Here is a 21,576-nt window from a genome sequence, read left to right on the forward strand (position 1 = left end):
AGGAAACAAAAACCTGAATTATAACTGGCAAAAGACTAGAAATTCACTGTGAACAAATCTGAGAGATAAAAACTCTAGGGGAACCCCACATTTTTGTGAGTTTTACATCCAGGAGCCCTATCAGGTCCTCACAGTGAAAGTTAGAGAAAAATCCACTTGTGCCTCTGACAAACAGAGGGGAAAAGTAAATATGTTGAAATATACCAGAGCTTTGTATTCTGTTTAACAAGGCCTGCTCTCAGGAGAAACTATCTTATCAGAGTTTAACCTGCTGGGGTTTTATCAGAGCTCAACTAACCTGGCAAAGGGAAATACCTAGCTCCACTCTAGCCATCCTGTCCCACGTAAGGGTGGGAGTAAGGAAGGGTAAGGGGCTGGCAACTGAGGAACATCTGTGAAGTTCACAGTGCAGAGGCACAGGCTTACTACAAGACTGAGGCCCAATCACAGGACTATTGAACACCTCCCTCAACTCCCACCCACCACATTACCATTGCATTACTAAAGACCCATTTACCTAGTACATTACGTGCACCTTTCAAAAAATTGCAAGGCATATTAAAAGGCAAAAAAAAAACAAAAAAAACAGTTTGATGAGACTGAACAAGCATCAGAACCAGAGGCAGATATGGCAGGAATGTTAGAATTATGAGACTAGTAATTCTTTTAAAACTATGATTAATATGAAAAGAGGTTTAATGGAAAAAGCAGACAAAGATCACATGGATAAGTAAGCAGAGAGATGAAACTTTGAAGAAAGAATCAGAAAGAAATGTTAGAGATCAAAAACACTGTAACAAAATGAAGAATGCTTTTAATGGGCTTATTCGTAGACTAGACATCATTTAGGAAAGAATCTCTGAGCTTGAGGATTTGACAATAGAACTGAAAAGCTTCTAAAACTGAAATGCAAGGGGAAAAAATGAAAAAAAAAAAAAGAATATCCAAGAACTTTGGGACAACTATAAAAGGTGTAACATACACATAACAAGAATAAAAGAAGAAATAAAGGAAAAGAAATATTTGAAATGACGACTGAGATTTTTTTCCAAATTAACGTCAGACACAAAACCACAGATCCAGGAACCTTAGAGAATACCAAGCAGGATAAATGCCACGCCCCGTAAAAAAACCTCCACACTTAGGTATATCATCTCTAAACTACAGAAAACCATCACTAAAAAAAAAATCTTGATAGAAGCCAGAGGATAAAAACACCTTACCTATAGAGGAACAAAGATAAGACTTATATCCAACTTCTCAGAAATCATGCAAGCAAAAAAAAAAGTGGCGTGAAATATTTGAAGTTTGAGAGAAAAAAAATTAATCTAAAATTCTGTACCCTGTAAAATTATCCTTCCAAAGTGAAGGAGAAATAAGACTTTCTAATACAAAAAAAAGTTGAGGGAATTTGTTGCCAGTCAACCTGCTTTGCAAGAAATGTTAAAAGATGTTCTTCAGAAAAAAGTAAAAGAATACAGAACAGAAACTCAGGTTAACATAAAGAAAGGAAGAGCATCAGAGAAGGAATAAGTGAAGGTAAAATAAAAACTTTTCCTCATTTTTAGTCTAATAAGTAACAATTCATTCAAACTAATAATTGAGCAATAATGTATTTGATTATGTATACTTTTAAAAATATATATGAGTATTTATGTATGCTTACTTAAAAGTGAATTGAGGGAACCTGGGTGGCTCAGTCAGTTAAGCATCTGCCTTTGGCTCAGGTCATGATCCCAGGGTCCTGGGAAACAGTCCTGCATCGGGCTCCCTGCTCAGCAGGGAGTCTGCTTCTCCCTCTGCTTCTGCCCCCATCCTCACTCGTGCTCACTCTCTCTCTCAAATAAATAAATAAAATCTTTTTAAAAAAATGAAATGAATGATAGCACTGGTATAAGAAATAGGAGGAAGGGATCAGGAATATTTCATTATTATTATTTTTTTAAAGATTTTATTTATTTATTTGAGAGAGAGAATGAGAGAGAGAGAGCAGGAGAGGGAGGAGGGTCAGAGGGAGAAGCAGACTCCCTGCCGAGCAGGGAGCCCGATGCGGGACTCGATCCTGGGACTCCAGGATCATGACCTGAGCTGAAGGCAGTCGCTTAACCAACTGAGCCACCCAGGCGCCCAGGAATATTTCATTATTATAAGGTACTTACACCACCCATGAAGCAGCATAGTGTTATTTGAAAGTAGACTTGGATTAGCTACATATATATATACATATTGTAAATTCTAGGGCAACAACTAAAAAAATTAAAAAAAATAACTGATATTCTAAGAGAAAATGGAATTATATAAAATGCTCAAATCCACAAAAGGCAGAAAAAGTGTGGAAGACAAAAATAAGAACAAAGAACAAGAGTATCAAAAATGGTAGATCTTGACCTAACTATAACAATTATTACTTTGAATGTCAATGGTCGAAATCTATCCATTAAAAGATCAAGACTGTCAGAGTGTATCGAAAAACAAAACCCAAGTATATATTGTCTGCAAGAAACCCATTTTAAATATAAAGATGCACTAGATTATAAATAAAGCAGTGGAGAAAGATATATCATGCTACACTAATAAAAAAAAAAAGTGAGAATGTCCTTATTAGTTTCAGACAGAAAAGACTTCAGAGCAAAGACAGTTACCAGACTTAAAAAGGGGTATTACATAAATGATAAAGGGGTCAATACCCCAAGAAAACGTAATAATACTTAACAAGAGAGCCTAACAACAGAGCATCAAAATATGAGGCAAAAGCCTATAGAATTACAAGAAGAAATAGATAAATCCACAATTATAGTTGAAGACTTTAACAAAAATGGACAGATTCAGCATGTAGAAAATCAGTAAGAACATAGTTGAACTCAACAGCATCATCGGTCAACTGATATAATTGACATTTATGGACTACCTCATCCAAGAACAGAATATACATTTTTTTCAAGCTCACATGGAACATTCACCAAGACAGACCACATTCTGCACCATAAAACACATCTTAACAAATTTAAAAGAATAAAAATCATATAATGTCTGTGCTTAGACCAAAAGGAAATTAAACTAGAAATCAAACAGAAGAGCTTGGAAATCCCAAAATACTTGGAAATGAAAAAACAACCAATGGGTCATAGAAGAAATCACAAGAGAAGCTTAAAAATACTTTAGATAAAAATGAAAATACAACTTACTGAAATTTGTAGTATGCAAATCTATATGATCACCTGCGTAGAAAATATGAAAGAATCAACAAAAAAACTCCCAGAATAAGCGATTATAGCAAGGTTGCAAGATACAAGGTTAACATACAAAAGTCAATCAATTTCCTATGTACTATGAACACATGGAATTTGAAATTAAAAACAGATTACTATTTACATTAGTACCCGCCCCCCGCAAAATGAAATACTTAGGTATAACCCTAAAAAGCTCTAACAAAATATGTACAAGATCTATATAAGAAAACGAAATGTAGATAATCCAGTTAAGAAATGGGCAGAAGACATGAACAGCCATTTTTCCAAAGAAGACAAACAGATGGCCAACAGACACATGAAAAGATACTCAACATCACTCATCATCAGGGAAATACAAATCAAAACCACGATGAGATACCACCTCACACCTGTCACAATGGCTAAACTAACAACACAGGAAACCACAGATGTTGGTGAGGATGCAGAGAAGGGGAAGCCCCTTACACTGTTGGTAAGAATGCAAACTGGTGCAGCCATTCTGGAAAATAGCATGGAAGTGCCTCAAAAAGTTAAAAATAGAAATACCCTATGACCCAGCAACTGCACTACTAGGTATTTACCCAAAGGATACAAAAATACAGATTCAAAGGGGTACATGCACCCTGATGTTTACAGCAGCATTGTCAATAATAACTAAACTATGGAGAGAGCCCAAGTGTCCATCGGCTGATGAATGGATAAAGAAGATGTGGTATATATGTATGTACATATATATATATATATATATAATGGAAGACTACTCAGCCATCAAAAAGAATGAAATTTTGCCATTTGCAATGATGTGGATAGAGCTAGATAGAGTGTATTATACTAAGTGAAATCAGTCAGAGAAAGACAAATACCATATGATTTCACTCATATGTGGAATTTAAGAAACAAAACATATGGGAAGTGGGGGAAAAGAGAGAGAGAGGAAAACAAACCATAAGAGACTCTTAACAATAGAGAACAAACTGAGGGTTGATGGAGATAGGTGGGTAGGGGATGGGCTAAATAGGGAATGGGTAATAAGGAGGGCACTTGTGATGAGCTCTGGGTGTTATATGTAAGTGATGAATCACTAAATTCTAAATATTACACTATAGGTTAACTAACTAGAATTTAAATAAAAATTTGAAAGAAAGAAAAAAGAAAACAAAGAACTAAATAAATTGAGAGATATTCCATGTTTTGGATAGGAAGACTCAATATTGTCAAGGTATCAATTCTTCCCAACTTGATGTATTGATTTAATTCAATATCAATTAAAATTCCACAAGTTATTTTGTGGATATGAAAACATGGATTCTGAAGTTTACATGGAGAGACAAAAGACCCAGAATAGCCAACTCAAGATTGAAGGAGAAAAAAAATTTAAACTAACACTACCCAGCTTCAAGATTTATTATAAAGCTACAATAATCAAAATAATGTAGTATTGGTAAAAGAACAAAGAGATTAATGGAACAGAATATACAGTCCAGAAACAGATCTACATAAATACAGTCAACTGCTCTTTGACAAAGGAGCAAAGGCAACACAATGGAGCAAAGATAGTCTCTTTAACATATGGTGCTGAAAGCAACCACAAGACCTCCACATGCAAAAAAAATAAACAAACAAACCCAAAAAACACCTTACAACTTTCACAAAAATTAACTCAAATGTATCATGGACCTAAATATAAAATACAAAACTAGAAAATAACAGGAGAAAAATCAGATAACCTTGGGTATGGTGAGAACTTTTTAGATACAACACCAAAGGCAAGTTTCATGAAAGAAACAATAAGATGGACTTCATTAAATTTAAAAATATCTGCTCTGCTAAAGAGAATGTCAAGAGAAATAAAGACAAGCGAAAGACTTGGAGAAAATATTTGCAAAAGACACATACAATAAAGAACTGTTATCCAAAATATACAAAGAACTCTTAACAACAATAAGAAAACAATCAATCTGATTTAAAAATGGGCAAAAGGGCTGGGGCGCCCTGGTGGCACAGCTGGTTAAGCATCCTGGTTTTCACTCAGGTCAAGATCTCAGGGTCATGAGATAGAGCCCCACGTTGGGCTCTGAGCTCAGTGTGGAGTCTGCTTAAGACTCTCTCCCTCTCCCTTTGCCCCTCCTGCTCATGCACGCTCTCTCTCTCGCTCACGTAAACAAATAAGATCTTTTTTAAAAAATGTGGTGCTCCTGGATGGCGCAGTCAGTTAAGCATCAGACTCTTGGTTTCAGCTCAGGTTGTGATCTCAAGGTCCTGATATCAAGGCCTGAGTTGGGCTCCACACTTAGCATGGAGTCTGCTTGAGATTCTCTCTCCTTCCCCCTATCCCTGCCGCTCATGTTCTCTCTCTCTAAAATAAATAATCTTTTTAAAAAAATGGGCAAAAGATCTGAACAAACATGCCATCAAAGATGAACAGATAGCAAGCACGTGAAAAGATGTTCAACATCATATGTCATCAGGGAAATGAAAATTAAAATGACCAAGATGCTACTACACACCTATTAGAATGGCCAAAATCCAAAACACCAACACCACCAAATTCTGGTGATGTGGCAACAGAACTCTCATTCATTGCTGCCAGGAAAGCAAAGTGATAGAGCCACTTTGGAAGACAATTTGGCAGTTTCTTACAAAATTATACATACTCTTATCATATGATCCAGCAATCACACTCTTGGGTGTTCATCCAAAAGAGCTGAAAACGTAGGTCCATACAAAAACCTGCATGTGAATATTTATGGAAGCTTTATTCATAATTGCCAAAACTCGGAAGCAACCAAGATGTCCTTCAGAAGGTGAAAGGAGAAATAAACTGTGGTACATCCAGACAATGGAATATTACTCAATACTAAAAAGAAAGAAGCTATCAAGCCATGAAAAAACATGCAGGAAACTTAAATGCTTATTACTAAGTAAAAGAACCTGAAAAGGCCACATATTGTATGATTCCAACTATATGACATTCTGGAAAAAAAACAAAACTATGAAGACAGCAAATGGATCAGTGGCTGCCAGTCCTTAAAAGGGAGGGAATGATGAACAGGCACAGAGGATTTTTATCCTCATGAATGGGATCAATGTCCTTCTAAAAGAGACCTTGGAGAGCTTCCCTGCCTCTTATACCTTGTAAGGACACAGCAAGACAGCTATCTATGAATCAAGAAGGGGTGGGAGGAGCTACCCTTCCAAATACACCAGCACCTTGATCTTGGGACTTCCCAGCCTCCAGAGCTGCGAAAAAATAATGTTGTTTATAACCACCCAGTGTATGGTACTTGTTATATTTGCCCAAATGGACTAAGACATCAATAGCATAAAACAGAGAGTCCAGAAATAGACTAGAATAGAAATTAATAGGTAGGATTTCAAATCAAGGGAGAAAGAATGAAAGATATAATGAATAATATTGGGATAACAAGCCATACATTTAGAAAACAACAATAAACACGAAATTATAAATCCACCAGACAAAAATTAATCCCAAATAGATTTAAAAGGTAAGTAAAACATCAATGCTATAAAAGTTTTAAACATATGTTGGTTTTTCAACTTGCCTGAATCTAGGTTAGTGTTAATTAGGTGAGTTTCTGTTGTTCGCAACCAAAAGAACTTGACACAGAACCCTGACCAGAATTTAGCATGGAATATTAAAAAAAAAAAATCAATGCAGAAAAACACAATAAACAAAAAGATAAGCAACGACGAGAAAGTATTAGCAACATATATAAACAAAGTATAATATCCATGTTATATTAAAAACTCCTAGGGGCCCCTGGGTGGCTCTGTCGTTAAGCGTCTGCCTTCGGCTCAGGTCATGATCCCAGGGTCCTGGGATCAAGCCCCACATCAAGCTCCCTGCTCCGCGGGAGGCCTGCTTCTCCCTCTCCCACTCCCCCTGCTTGTGTTCCCTCTCTCACTGTGTCTCTCTCTGTCAAATAAATAAATAGAATCTTTAAAAAAATGAATAAAATAAAAAAATAAAAACTCCTGTAAGTAAAGAAAACTAAACAACCCAATAGAAATTTGGACAACAGATATGAACAAGTAATTAATAGAGGAAGAAATATAAATGTCGAATAAACATATGAAAAAATGTTCAACCTCATTAGCAATAAAGAAACACAAATTAAACACCAATGAAGTAACTTTTTTCACTCAAGAAAAAAGCAAAAATTTGATGGGGCACCTGGATGACTCAGTCGGTTAAGCATCCAACTCTTGAGTTTGGCTCAGGTTGTGATCTCAGGGTCATGAGATCGAGCCCTGTGTGTCAGGCTCCACACTGGGCGTGGAGCCTGCATGGGATTCTCTCTCTTCCTCTGCGTCTGCCCCTCCCCCTCTTAAGGAAAGTAAAAATCTGAAAAACTCTAATATTAACAACAAGTAGGAAAATGGCCATTTTATAAACTATTGGCCAAATATAAATTAACACTATCTTCTCAAAGGACAATTTGGTATAACATTTATTAGAATTTTAAATTGGCTTTTCCTTTCTTTCAGCAATCTCACTTCTAGGAATTTATCCCACAGAAAACATACATACATAAGAATATAAATATAGGTACTATCTGTAATAAGTATTGGAAATAATCTAAATGTTGAAAAGAAAAATGGTTAAGTAAATTATGGCATATTCTTAGTAAGGAAAATGTTGTAACAGTTAAAAACAAGATAGATCTATATGTATTAACATGGAACAATTTTCAATATATATAAATTAAATGGCAAAGTCACAGAATGACATATTGAACATACTGCTTATATTTAAAACTAGTCTATCAAAAGATAAAGATTTTTAAATTATACATCTTATATAATACATTAGATATCTTAAAGAAATATATCTATAATAAAGGTAAAGGCACAATAAAGGATCTAGAAAGATATACACCAAACCATTAAAAGCGGTTTTATCTCCAGTAAGAAAAAATCAGAATAAAAAGGGAATTCCTTGCCTTTTCTTCTATCTACTTCTTTTACTTTGTGTGTTTATATATGACTTATATAATTCAATATATTATTAAAGAAAGTAAAATGTAAATATAGCAAGCAAAAGAATTTCTGCTCTGACAGGCAAAAACCCTCCAATTCTAAAATTTTAAACTAAATACTTCAAACTTTTTATTTTTCCACTCAAATATTACAAAATACTTTATTACTCAGATTTGAAATTGAAGAAACTGTAACAAAATTTTCTTTGTAAAGGTCTAAGAAATATCGGGCTCAATGGAGGTTTAATGTATAAAAATGTAAAATAAAATGTAATTGAAGCTCTTAATCTTTCAGAGATTTAACAAAGTTCCTACTTTTACAAAGACATATTCATTACATTCATTAAATTCAAGATTTACTAACATCAATTGTTGATATTTTAAATGGAGAAATAATCATTTATAAGAAAAAAGAAAAGCCATAAAATACCAGCAAAAACCCTTCTATAGAAGTGTTTGTATAAATCCACTGAAGTGTCTTTAGGCAGACTAAATTGCTGATTAGATTCAACAGCATTAGGAACCCATTCTTCAATTTTATTCCAATTTCAGTGATTTAGAATCATGTACCGATTTTAACGTTTTGGCATCCTTTTCAAAACATGAAAACCTTATTGTATAAACCTAAATATTTGAGGCCACTTAAAAACAAATGTTAAGTATCAAAAACTACCAAAATTCACCTGGTTTTTGATAGACAAATCTTCCTAATGATAAAATTAGGATATACATCTAGGGAAAAATAAAACTTGACCCATCTCAACATATAATTACTGAATTAACTGATTTCTAATTATTCAAATAGTAAATACATGTCTCAAAGAAATGCTCAAACTATAATAATTATGTTTAATAATTATTAATGATTAAATGAACTCAAATATATTAAAGTGTAACTTATAACTGATTTAGAGAAATTCTAGAAAAACATTCAAAGTCTATTTATTTCCTGTACTTTTCTTTCAAACTAAATAAATGACAGGAGAGAATAACAGACTCCAACCTTTCTGTTTTGGATTCACTGTCAATTCTGTACTGTTCAAAATCTTGACCAAGAGACCGTAGCTTTTCTTGAAGTCTCTTTTCACGGTCTATGCTTCCTTGATAAAATTTCATCTCTTTTTCCATCACTTTCACTTTTTCTTCCATAGCCTTAAACTCATGAAGAATAAGATAGCTGACTCCACAGTACTTACAAACTTTTTCTTCAGGAGACATCTAGAAAACAGACATACAGACATACATACATAAATTAAAATATTTTTTAAATTCTGAAAAGCAAAGTTCTACGGAAGATGTTATTGCAACCATGCTGGTCAAATCAAGTAAATGTACACTGGACTATGCCATGGAGTGATAATTATGACACTGCTTACCTCTGGATAAAATTTTTAAAACTGGCATGATACTGACTCTGACACAAAATCTTGGAATTAGAAAGGGTCTTTCAGAGTGATTATTTCTCCATAGTATCTCTAAGAAAAATTTACTCTTGAAATAGTTTCCACGAAATAAAATTAAAAATGATGAAAACATCTTTAAAATTCTTGTTTTAAGAGGAGTTTTCCACGAAGTGGAGAGAAACCACGGGCCTTTTACTGCCAGTTGCACTGTGAACCTGGAGATGCTTCTAGGCTTTTTCAGATCTCATTTTTCTTCATTTATAAAATTCTGGCATTGGACCAAATGAACTCTTAAGCTCCTGTTCAGTTTTAACATTTTATGCTTTTTACAGAATTTAACAGAATTTATGCTAGAATTCTGTCATAAAACCACAAATAGTAAAAACATTTTGAACCTAACCTCTTCTCTCCCAGTCCTTTTCCCTTCACATAGGTATGGTAGATACCTATGGTAGATTTTATAGACAGGGAAATGGCAACCACTGAAGTTGAATAACTAGCTGATACATAGAGACATTGGGATTAAACCCAAGTCTATCTAAACCCAGCACCTAGATGTATATCCTAATTTTATCATTAGGAAGATTAGCCTGTAACCATTTGTGTCATATTTATCTACCATGTGAACGTCAGCTAAATCCTCTTCCTTCCTTCAAATAAAATGTTCATGTATCTCTGGTCAACATAAGGGCAGTGAAAAATGGAATTTAGCAAAGTCAAGAGAGAGGTAATTCTTTTTTCTGTCTCAAGTATATAAATGTTCTTCAAGTAGACTCTACTCTACTTGTCCTGCTATTCACAAAGGATGAGAGACGGCTTCATTAAATATTTGCTCCAGAGTACTAAAATGAAAGCAACACTTTTAAGCGTTACTTTTAATGCAACCTCCCTCAAGATTGTAGAAACTGCTCCCTTAACTAAGAGTGACACCACCTCATCTGCCTATCAATGCCATTACACAAGAGTCAGATGAAACAAACTAATAACAAATTTTTACATAGTAACATTTTGCTCATCTAAAGTTCAATAATAAAAATTTCAAATTAAAAAATATAATACTGTGGGATACAGACGAATGACTACATCAATCATCTAACTGCCAGCAATACCAAAATTAAAGATCTGTAAAACAACAAGTTTGGAGGAAATCATAAAGATAACTTGGTTCAAGCTCTGGATGGGTTCATAAAGTCTACTCCAATTTAGTAAGTCATTATCCTGACTCTATTTCAACATCCCAAATGATGGGAAACTACTTTGTAAAGCAACCTGTTTATCTTCTGATGGCTTTGTCTACCAGGAAATTCCTTGTCATGCTGACCCCAGATCTGCCTCCCTGGAACATCCACTGGTCCTAGACCTCCTAGGAACCATGTGGAACAACCCTAGAGCTCTTTCTAATATTTAAAAACAGCTTTCAGGAACACTCCATATCTTCTCTTCTCCAGGTCAACACTTCCAGTTCCCTCAGCTGTTTCCCATATGACATGGTTTTGAATTTCTTCCTTATTCTAAATAATTTTCTCTGAACTTGTTCCAGTGTTCTATATATGTCTCAAAGTATGGTGCCCAGAATTTAATACTCCAGTGTGGTTGGTCTCACTGAAACAGAATAAGAGAGGGCTCAAGCCTCCCTCATTCTAATATCTCGTAAGTAATATCGTTGGTAGTATCTTCTAATGCAACCTTAGATCACAACTGTCTTTTATATTTTCAGCAATTATATGTTGATATTATATACTACAACAGGCTTTTATGTTAAATAAAGCCCCTATTTTTTAAAAAATATACTTCAGTACAGGGGCGCCTGGGTGGCTCAGTCGTTAAGCGTCTGCCTTCGGCTCAGGTCATGATCCCAGGGTCCTGGGATTGAGCCCCGCGTTGGACTCCCTGCTCCACGGGAAGCCTGCTTCTCCCCCTCCCACTCCCCCTACTTGTGTTCCCTCTCTCGCTGTGTCTGTCAAATGAATAAATAAAATCTTTAAAATATATATATATATATATATTTATACTTCAGTACAAAACCATCTTTCATTATATTAAGTATACCAATCTATTCCTTCCCACCTGTGTCCGGTTTTTTAGAGAATCCACCTTCTACTGTCCTGGATGCTCTGTTTAGTAAAATGACTAAAACTCCCTCCACACATCCACCCTAGCCATGGCGTCAGCCATGGATGAGGATTAGACATTAGACCCAAAAGAACGAAGCCCTAAGCTGGGATGAGCCAACCAGACTTGTAAGTGTTGAAGACCCAGGTATTTGGGACACCTTTAAGCAGTCTCAACGGAGAAGGATCATATGCAAGGTACAGAGTTAGCCACATTACTGGAATGAGGGAGAAAAATGAGCAGACACACAGAGACAAGATGAGACAAAGATAATCTGGATCCAGAGTAGGAGAGGAAAAAAGGAACCAAAGACCTTCGAATTCCTCACTTCAGTTCCTCTTGAGACCTAGCTGCCCTTCTTGCCCTTTGGGGTCCATGCCCAATCTTCCTGCACTATTCTCTTTCCTTCTTATACTACCAATTTCTTGCAACCAATAACCTTCATTCTATCATGTATTTGGCTTTTCAGATTGAAGTGCTGAAAAATAAATATAATTATAAATGTAAGTAAATAACATACATATTTATACATAAATATCTCAGACACACATATATTTTGAAGATAGGTATGTCTTAGACTCAGCCTTTAGTTACTGACTTTGGTATCCAGGAAATTTTAAGCTTTGTGTCTTTTTCAAAACTGATCCTTGTAAGTTGCTTTATCCATCCAGTTCATTGATTAAAAATGTTGAATATAACAAAATTGAGGAAAGAATTCCACAGCATGTCATAAATACTTGGTTGATACTGATCTATTATTCAGCACATTTGAAGAGTTGAAGGTACAACTTTCAACTGGTTATTAAACTACCCAATTATCTTTATACTGATTCATATTATCTTCAGGAATATTATGACAAACTTTGTCAAATGTCTTCATAAAGCCCATATATTCTATGGCTACTACAGTTCCTGGATCTAGTAACTGTACACAAAATGGAATGGCAGGACCTACATGCCAGTTCCCTTAATGAATGTAAAACTGGCTCAAGGGTTATTGCTTTCTAGTATATACTCACAAACCACCTTTTATTTTTTTAAGATTTTATTTATTTATTTGAAAGAGAGAGTGTGTGCGCTCCTGCACATGAGTTGGGAGAGGGGCAGAAGGAGAGGGAGAAGCAGACTCCCCACTGAGCAGAGACCCGATGCCAGCCTGGATCCCAGGGCCCTGAGACTATGACCTGAGCTGAACACAGATGCTTAACCAACTGAGCCACCCAAGCGCCCCCTATAAATCACCTTTTAATAAATATATTCTAGTACATTGTCTGAGATTGAAATTGAATTCACTAGTTGTAATTTACGGTTATTTTACACATGGGATGGCATTTGTACATTATCCTCTTACTCTCTACATGTTCTCAAAGATCACCAACCACAGGCCCATTCAAAGGTACTATCAGTTCCTGGGAATATAATTTATCTAGGTGAAGAGACCTGAACTAATTCAGAACAGATGCGTATTTTCTTATAATCCCTTTCCTCACTGTGATTTTTGGTTCCTTCTCATCAATTTGAAAATTATATTGCTTACTTGAAGGCACTTTTGTTCTTAACCTTATGCCTATTAATCACGGCTCTTGCCCAGACTCTGGCAAAATGCCTTACCCTCATCCTAAAGAAAACTCTTGCTGGGTGGAGCTTATTTGCAGCCTGATGTAAGTACTGTAAGCAAATAACATATATATTTATACATAAATATCTTAGACACACATATTTTGAAGATAGGTATGTCTTAGACTCAGCCTTTAGACTCAGAAAGAGTATACATTTCACAGTTACAAAAGCTATTAGGATGTTATTTTACCACAGCCATTAAGTGGGGGGTGGATGGAGCTGAAATATATGAAGTAATACATTTTACAGAATCTTCCAGAAGTTCAACAAAGAGAGCCCAAATATGACATTATGAGCAAGAAACAAGACAATCAAATTATAAAATAATAAGTCCATAAGAAGTCTCCAGACTGGGCCTAGTACAATCTGAGTCACTGATTGATCTATGTTAAATAAGTATATTGAACAAAAGTTTTCCATGTTATTAACTTGTAAATAATTTTCCATAAGTAAAACTACAACAGAAAGAAATGTAATAACCCTTTCAAATTCTTTGTGTTTGTATGGGCTAATTACTTAGGACATTTTTGTCTATTTCTTGAGAGAATTGTCTAAACTTGAGAAATTATGTTCCCAAATGAAGTAAAAGTTACCTGTTTTCTGTGAAATATAATTTGTGCTTCATTCTTATAACTTGGTGTTATATCATGTCCTCATTTTGTAAGTAAAATAACGACATGCTGTCATTCTTGACAAAAGAGCTAACATTAGGATGTTTTTGCTTTCTACAAGATGCACTTTGGAGGAGGCACCAACAAATGCAGTATATTAAACGTACAGCTATTTAAAAATAAATTATAAAATAAACTTTGCAAGTTCAGTGTTTGTACTTTTAAAATTATAGTTATTTAATATAAAAATGATGCAAAATTTTTAAAAGGTTAAATTAGGCTTTGGATCCTTTTCAAAGTTCCTGTCTGTGCTTTAACTAGGAAAGGCACTCCAGTAACCTCCTGCTGCCCAAATGAGGCATTCTCTGCTCCAAAACTGTTTTCTTCCCCCACCCATCCTGGGCTTTTGTACTTGGATAAGGAAGAAAGAAACATAAACTATTTCACAAAGGTAAGAGTGACCGCAGTATAAAATGTTAACCTTTCTAAGAGGTCTCCCATTTAAAAAGATGCAAAGAGTGTCTAGCTAGTGAATTTCATTAGGATCGGGAGAAACGCTTTGAGACAGGACAGTGTACCTTTTGAATCATTAAGTATACAGGCCACCTGACCATTTCATAAGGCCACCAGGACCCTTCTTTATCAATAAGTCAAGTTGCTACACCACCAATTTAAATATCAATTGGCAAAGAACATCTACAAAAAACCTTTGCTAACATTATATGTAATGGTGAAAAATTGTGTGTTTTTTCCTCTAATATCAGTAACAAGGCAAGGATATCCATTCTCTCTACTCTTATTCAACATAATGCTGGAAGTTCTAGCATAGCAAGAAGGCAAGAAGAAGTAAATGGTATACATACCAGAAAGAAAGAAAGAAAACTGTCCCTATTTGAGAGGACATGATTGTCTACATAGAAAATCCCAAAGAATTTACAATAAAACTAGAACAAATAAGTTCAGCAAGGTCAATGATCGAAGAATAACATTAATTATAGTTGTACAGATTGCCAGTGAACACCTGGACAGTGAAATTAAAAATACAATACTGATTATGATTGCTCAAAAAAATGAAATACTTAGGCGTAAATCTAACAAAACGTACAGTATTTATATGCTAAAAACTATAAAACGCTGATGAAAAAATAAAAGAAGATCCAAATATACAGAAAAACATACTGAAGATTCAAAATATTAAAAATAGCAATTGTCCCCAAATTTATATATATATATATATAGGCTTAATGTAATTCTTATCAAAATTTCAGCAAAATGTTTTTAAAGATATAGACAGGATTGTTCTCAAATTTATATGGAAAGGCAAAGGAACTAGAAGAGCTAAAACAATTTTGAAAAAAATAAAGTGGAAAGAATCATTTTACCTGATTTCAAGACATACTATATTGCTACAGTAATCAAGACTGTGTGGTATTAACAGAGGACCAGACACATATATCAATGGAATAGAATAGCAAACCCAGAAATAGATTTGCATAAATGTCAAACTGATTTTTTGCAATGGTCGAAAAGCAACTCAATGAAGGAAAGATAGCCTTTTCAACAAATGGTGATAGAACAATCAGATACCCATAAGTTAAAAGGAAGGAAGGAAGGAAGGAATACTAAACTCATACCCAATACAAAAATTAACTCAAAATGATTATGGACCTAAATGTAAAACATAAAAATATTATTTTAGAAGGAAAAAAACCTAGGAGAAAATCTTCAGGATTTTCTAGGCAAGGAATTCTTATACTTGATACCAAAAGCATAATCCATAAATGGAAAAACTGATAAGTTGGATTTCATCAAAATCTGAAACTTTTGTTCTGCAAAAGACCCTGTGAAGAGGATAAAAAGACAAGCTATAGACTGGGAAAAAAATATTTACAAATCACATATCTGACAAAGGATTGTTATCTAGATTACACAAGAACTCTCAAAACTCAACAGTTTAAAAAAAATCCAATTAGACAACACATGGTCAAAAGACAGGAAGAGAGACTTCACCTAAGAAGATATATAGATGCCAAATAAGCACATGAAAAGATATTCATCATTAGCCATTAGAAAAATGCAAGTTAAAACCACAATGAGATATCACTATATATTAATCACAAAAGCTAACAAACACTAATAACATCAAAGTCTGGTAAAGATGCAGAAAAGGTGGCTCACTCATATACTGCTGGTGAGAATGTAAAATGGGACAGACCTCTGGAAAAGTTTGACAGTGTCTTAAAAAACTAAACATGCAACTACTGTACAACCTAGCAATTGCACTCTTGGGCATTTATCCCAGGAAAATGAAAACATATGTTCACATAAAAAATATACATGAATATTTACAGCTTTATACATAATTGTCAAAAACTGGAAAAAACCCAGATATCCTTCAACAGGTTAAACCATAGTACCTTCATACCCTGGAATACTTCTCAGCAACAGAAAGGAATAAACTATTGATACATGCAACAACCTGAAAAAAGCTCCAGAGAATTACACTGAGTGAAAAAACTAATCCTAAAAGGTTACATATTGCTTGATTCCATTTAGATAACACTCTTGAAATGACATAATTATTGGATATCAATGGTTCCCAGGGGTCATGAATTAGGGGTGGAAGGTTGGGTAGTGGAGATGTGTGAAGAGGTAGGTTGAGGTGAGTGTGGCTATAAAAGGGCAACATGAGGACCCCTTGTTGTGACAGAACTGTTGTACATCCTGACTGTATCTAAGTTAATACCCTGGTTTTGAGACTGCAGTACAATTTTGCCAGATATTACCACCGGGGGAAACTGGGGAAAGAAGGGGAAGCTGGGGAAGAAGAAGTTGGCATCTCTTGGTATCATTTCTTGCAACTACATGTGAATCTACAGTGATCTTAAAATAAGAATCTTACTTTTAAAATCATAAAAGTAAAAATAAATCAATCTGGGACTGAAACACAGAGATTAACCCATAAAGAAATTTTATTGAGCAATTTTAAGAAATGTTGGCTTCACACATAAATTATACATGACACACTCGTGTTTATATAAATACACTTCCAAAGTGTATTTCCTCCAATACCTGTTTTTCCACTGGGAAACCTCACCTTAGACTCTATGACCCTCTGCAGCCAGCCAACAAAAGTATTTTGGACTTAAAAAAAAAAAAAGGAAAAAAAGAGAGGTATTTTGCAGATTTTTCAAGTTTCATAGTAAGTTTTTTTTTTAAAAAAAAACTGTTTTTCCTAATGAACTATCTTGGATTACAATATTAACTGAATAGTCTCTCCAAAAATTACATTGCTTCCTATTTCTTTTGTCATTAAGTTTTAAAACTACAATAGCTTAAAATCACAACACACATACTCACACCCACATACAAATATCACTTTTCTAGGATGCTATGCTAACATTTCTATGACTATATTCTCTTTCTTTTTCCTCTACTTTAACTCAACACAAAATCTGACCTAGCCACAGTGGCCCAAAATGACCTGGAAAATTACGTTTATTTTTTCTGGCAATGACAATCTGTGCTTGGAAACATAAAACTGTTATTCTGAATAAATTTCAAAGTTCCAAAGTACTAAAATTACTTTACTGAAACAGGACAAAATGAGCCGTTACTGCTAGAGAAAGGGATTGTTATTCCAGAAAGAACAGTGTGCTCTCTAGCCCTTGCACCACCACTTCTGTTTTATAAAATAAACAACTCTGGTCTCTTTATTTTACTTTGTGTTCTGTGGTAATAAATATCTTTTGAAGCTAAAATTCTATTACAAGTGTTCATTTTGTCACCGTTTTAAAAAACAAGAGATCAGTCTTACTTTTGCAAAAGAACTAATTTTTCCATTAGTTTGCTGGTTATTTTGACTTCTGCATATGTCCCCTAACAAAAACAGCAAAAGGAAAGTTGTTTGTTGCTTCTTTTTCAAAAAAAAAAAAAAAAAAAACAAACCCCACCTGTCTCTAACATCAGTTGACATTCAGAAGGGGAATAAATAAAGAATTATTACTTTGCTGATCTAGAAGTATTGTTTTAGTTTTAAATTGTGGCAATTCTAAACTTAGACCAAGTTCATTCGGCTTTCAGAATGCTGGATGAAAATTCTAGCAAAGCTGTTAGATATTGGAAGTCAGAGACAGGTGGGGGTTAGCTCAGTCTAGAGAGAGTAGATTTAGAGATATGGTCTAAGAACATTCACAAGTGAACTGTAGTCTAGCAGCAGACAAAGTGGACAAGTGTGGTCCTGCTGTCCAGCCCATGGGCCTGTTTCACATTTTCTGCCACTTAGGGATATGGATGTCTGAGGTGTGTTTTATGCTTAGTCAGAAACTGTGATAAAAAGCAAAAAGAGTTAGGAATGGGAGTCAAAAAGATTATTTTATTCTTTCTTCTCTAAGATTTCCTAAGACGATGAGATCAGGGGGAGTTAATTTAACAATTGTAGGCTTCTAATCAAGAAATGGATTCTCTAACTGTGCTGGTTGTCATCAGCATTTCTTCTCCACACCTGTCCCCACCACCCTTACTTTTTCTTGCAACTCTTTCAATTACTACCTATTTTGCTATTAATAGTACAGTATAGTACATTTTCACATTATCATGTATCTTTCATGGGATTTATTGACCATCTATTTCCAGATCATATATCAAAAGTACAGAAAGAAATAAATAGGAAAAGTTCACCTTTTCTTTCTTGATCTCTACACTAACCTTCCTTGCCTACACACAGAAGAAAAAAAAAAAAGGAAACACAGCAGGTGCTTCCCTAGAAAGAAGAGTCAGCATAAAAACTAACACAAAAGGTTAACAGAAGAACAATTAAAAAAAAAAGAGAAACCTTTGAAAAACCTGTCACCACATACTGATCCACAAACCTCACATACTTGTTTTTCTAATAAAGAAATGAGCACAATTTCAAAGCCATGATGGAAAAAATTGTTTTCTTCATATTAATAATGAAATGGTTCTAGAATTGTTGAATCACTAAAATGTACACCTATAACTAATATAACACTTGTATGTTATCTGTACTGGAATTAAAATAAAAACTTAATATAAGAAACTGAAAAAAATAATGAAATGGTTCTAATCTGAAGGATTCTTCTTACCATTATAAGCTATTTATCTATTTAACATGGTTCTTTACGAAATGATGTATGCAAGCTGACTAAATAGATATACTGCCTGATCAGTGAGCAATTTAACAAGTTGCATTATGGACAATCTAGATGAATCAAAGGTAAGTAAGAAGTTGTGGAAAACAAATAACTGACTTATTCTTAGACTGTGCTTAATAGGCTGTGGCTACATGTAGACATTTACCTTGTGTTATAATCAAGTACCCAGAACAGTGTCTAGCACATAATAGGCACTTGATAAATATTTGTGGTATAAATGTATCTAACTTAGGTCTGAAAAAGTGCAGAGCTGCACTTTACATTCTAAACATCCATCAGGACAAGGGCTACAAGCAGCATAATTGTCCAGGGCCTTAGGCAGCTGAGTTTCTCCTGATGTCCCTTCTCTGCACTATATGGACAGCTGCCTGCCACTCCTGCCTTAAGAATGTATCTGTAGATTTATGAAAGGATTGGTTTTACCATTTTTAAACAATTTACTTATATAGTACCTTAAACATGAGAAGAAAGCATTCTGCAACTTTGAGAACAGTATCGTCAAAATAAATACATACTCTTTCACATATTCAAAACATTTACATTGTTAAACATTCTCTAACTTGGCTAGCTTTTTCTCACCAGTAAGCTTCTGTTACCTTGGCCTAGGATGCCCTATTCCCATCTGTCTATAGAAATACACAGCCTTCAAGGGCTTTCGCCCACATAAAGCTCCCCCGTTGACCATCCCAATATCAGGGATTCCTCCCCCACCCCACCTCTCCACTCTCAAAGAAGATACTACCTTATATGACATTTAAATCATTAACTGTCTTCTAGAGTTATTTTTTCATGTCATTATATATCCTCTTCCTTACGATCTGCAGTATGGGTATTGTTTCTTTGACTCTTTTGTTCTGTTTCTCTTAATCTCTACCACACCAGCCTAGTACATGGAAAGAACTCAGTTGAGCGAGAGAGGAAGAATATATGATGTCTTCAAACACATATAAGCACCATTTCTCAGCTAAATATAGCATAGCTAAACTGTGCTTAATATCTCTTACATGTAACTTAAAAGGTGAAGCAAATTAAATGCAATGGTTTAAAAGGTCTTTTTCTGGGTCTTTTCCCTTCCAGTTCCTGCTAGGTTGCATTTTACATAAATCTGAAGGACATGCAGTAACATTAAGCATCAAGTTAAATCAATGGAATGATTAATGCTAATAGGCAGCCCAAAGCAATGTGCACAAAGGATAAAAGCATATCTGAGGGATGACTGCAATTTTTAAGTAAAAAGTAACGGACTGGTGGCTAATTAAGAGTTGACTATAGATTTACCGAAAAATCTCAATGATTAATGATAGCTAATGTTTGAGGTTTCAATACACAATTTGTCAGTTTCAAAAGAGATATTTTAAAAATTAAACTGTTAACAATGTATGCATTGCCAAACTAAATACAGGATAAATGCTTCTGCCTGAGGACAGCTATTAACTCACAGGGAGGAGAGCAGGATAGAAACTGTAAAGAAAAATTGATTGTTAACCAGATTCAATGAGTTGATATATATGAAAGGGTTTAAAACAGTGCTTGGTACATGATAAGTGGCAAAAATTAAGGTGAAACTGAAATAGACCTTTATATGGAGAGAGACACCAACATTTAGCATCACATGAACTTACAAACTAATTGTAGTTTCTATAATAGCTTACTATTAATTATCCATTTTGCAAATACAGAATAAGATTCACTTAAAATTTTAAACAGGCCCATGTATTTCCATTTTTTACAACAAGTTTTTTTCTCCTGAAAAGCTGCTATAAAAATATTTAAATATAGTATTTGGACACTCCTGAGTCCCTCTTTTCACAAAAGCTCCACAAATACCTGGTCAAATACTGTGCTGGAATTAAAGATGTCTTCCTTCAGAGGTTAAAAATTCTTTGCACTGAATTGAATTCTACAATCTGGCCATTATGGTTATTTCCTTTACCACTCCATCAATTCATTGCAGATGCCCTGACCAAAATAAATGTAAAACCTCTGAAATCATTCCCCCAGGTTTTATATCTACCTTAAAATGCTCTTAATGTTATGCTGTAATAACACAATACAATATCATACCTTTTGGATTTCTTCAGGTAATGCATGCATGGGGATGTGACGATCCATAATTTCCCAAAATATGAGTTCTGAAGTAAAATAATATAAAAACATTGATAGCAATAGTCAGAATTGAAATAATGTGAATAAAATTCAAATTAAAAGATATAAATTCTTGGGAGTACTCAGAGATGAATGGTGATAACTTTTAACGGTTATTTCATCAACTCAATGTTAAAAGGTACAACCAACTGGGCTTTTCTCAGTTAGCTATTAGGCCAATATAATAGGAAAGATAACAGACAACTGAGTTAGAAACATTTACTTTCTTTAGAACTTTATAGTCTAATTGTAATTTCTGTGGTAGTTTATTACTGATGATT

The 21,576-nt window shown here is 34.5% G+C and overlaps 1 protein-coding gene across 1 annotated transcript in view; it reads right to left on the bottom strand.

Moving 5' to 3' along the window:
- LEKR1 (leucine, glutamate and lysine rich 1) overlaps nt 1-21,576 on the bottom strand; it is a 172,971-nt gene that overhangs the window by 148,389 nt on the left and 3,006 nt on the right. The window contains exons 2-3 of the mRNA XM_045903489.2: nt 21,215-21,282; nt 9,234-9,448 (exon numbers count right to left, since the gene is read on the bottom strand). Coding sequence (XP_045759445.1) covers nt 9,234-9,448; nt 21,215-21,282 — 283 coding nt within the window. The remainder of the gene's footprint in view (nt 1-9,233; nt 9,449-21,214; nt 21,283-21,576) is intronic.

The sequence above is a fragment of the Mirounga angustirostris genome, unplaced genomic scaffold, assembly GCF_029215605.1.
Source record: "Mirounga angustirostris isolate CCGP_5_RB_7025 unplaced genomic scaffold, mMirAng1.0.hap1 SCAF_1, whole genome shotgun sequence".
NCBI classification, from domain to species: domain Eukaryota; kingdom Metazoa; phylum Chordata; class Mammalia; order Carnivora; family Phocidae; genus Mirounga; species Mirounga angustirostris.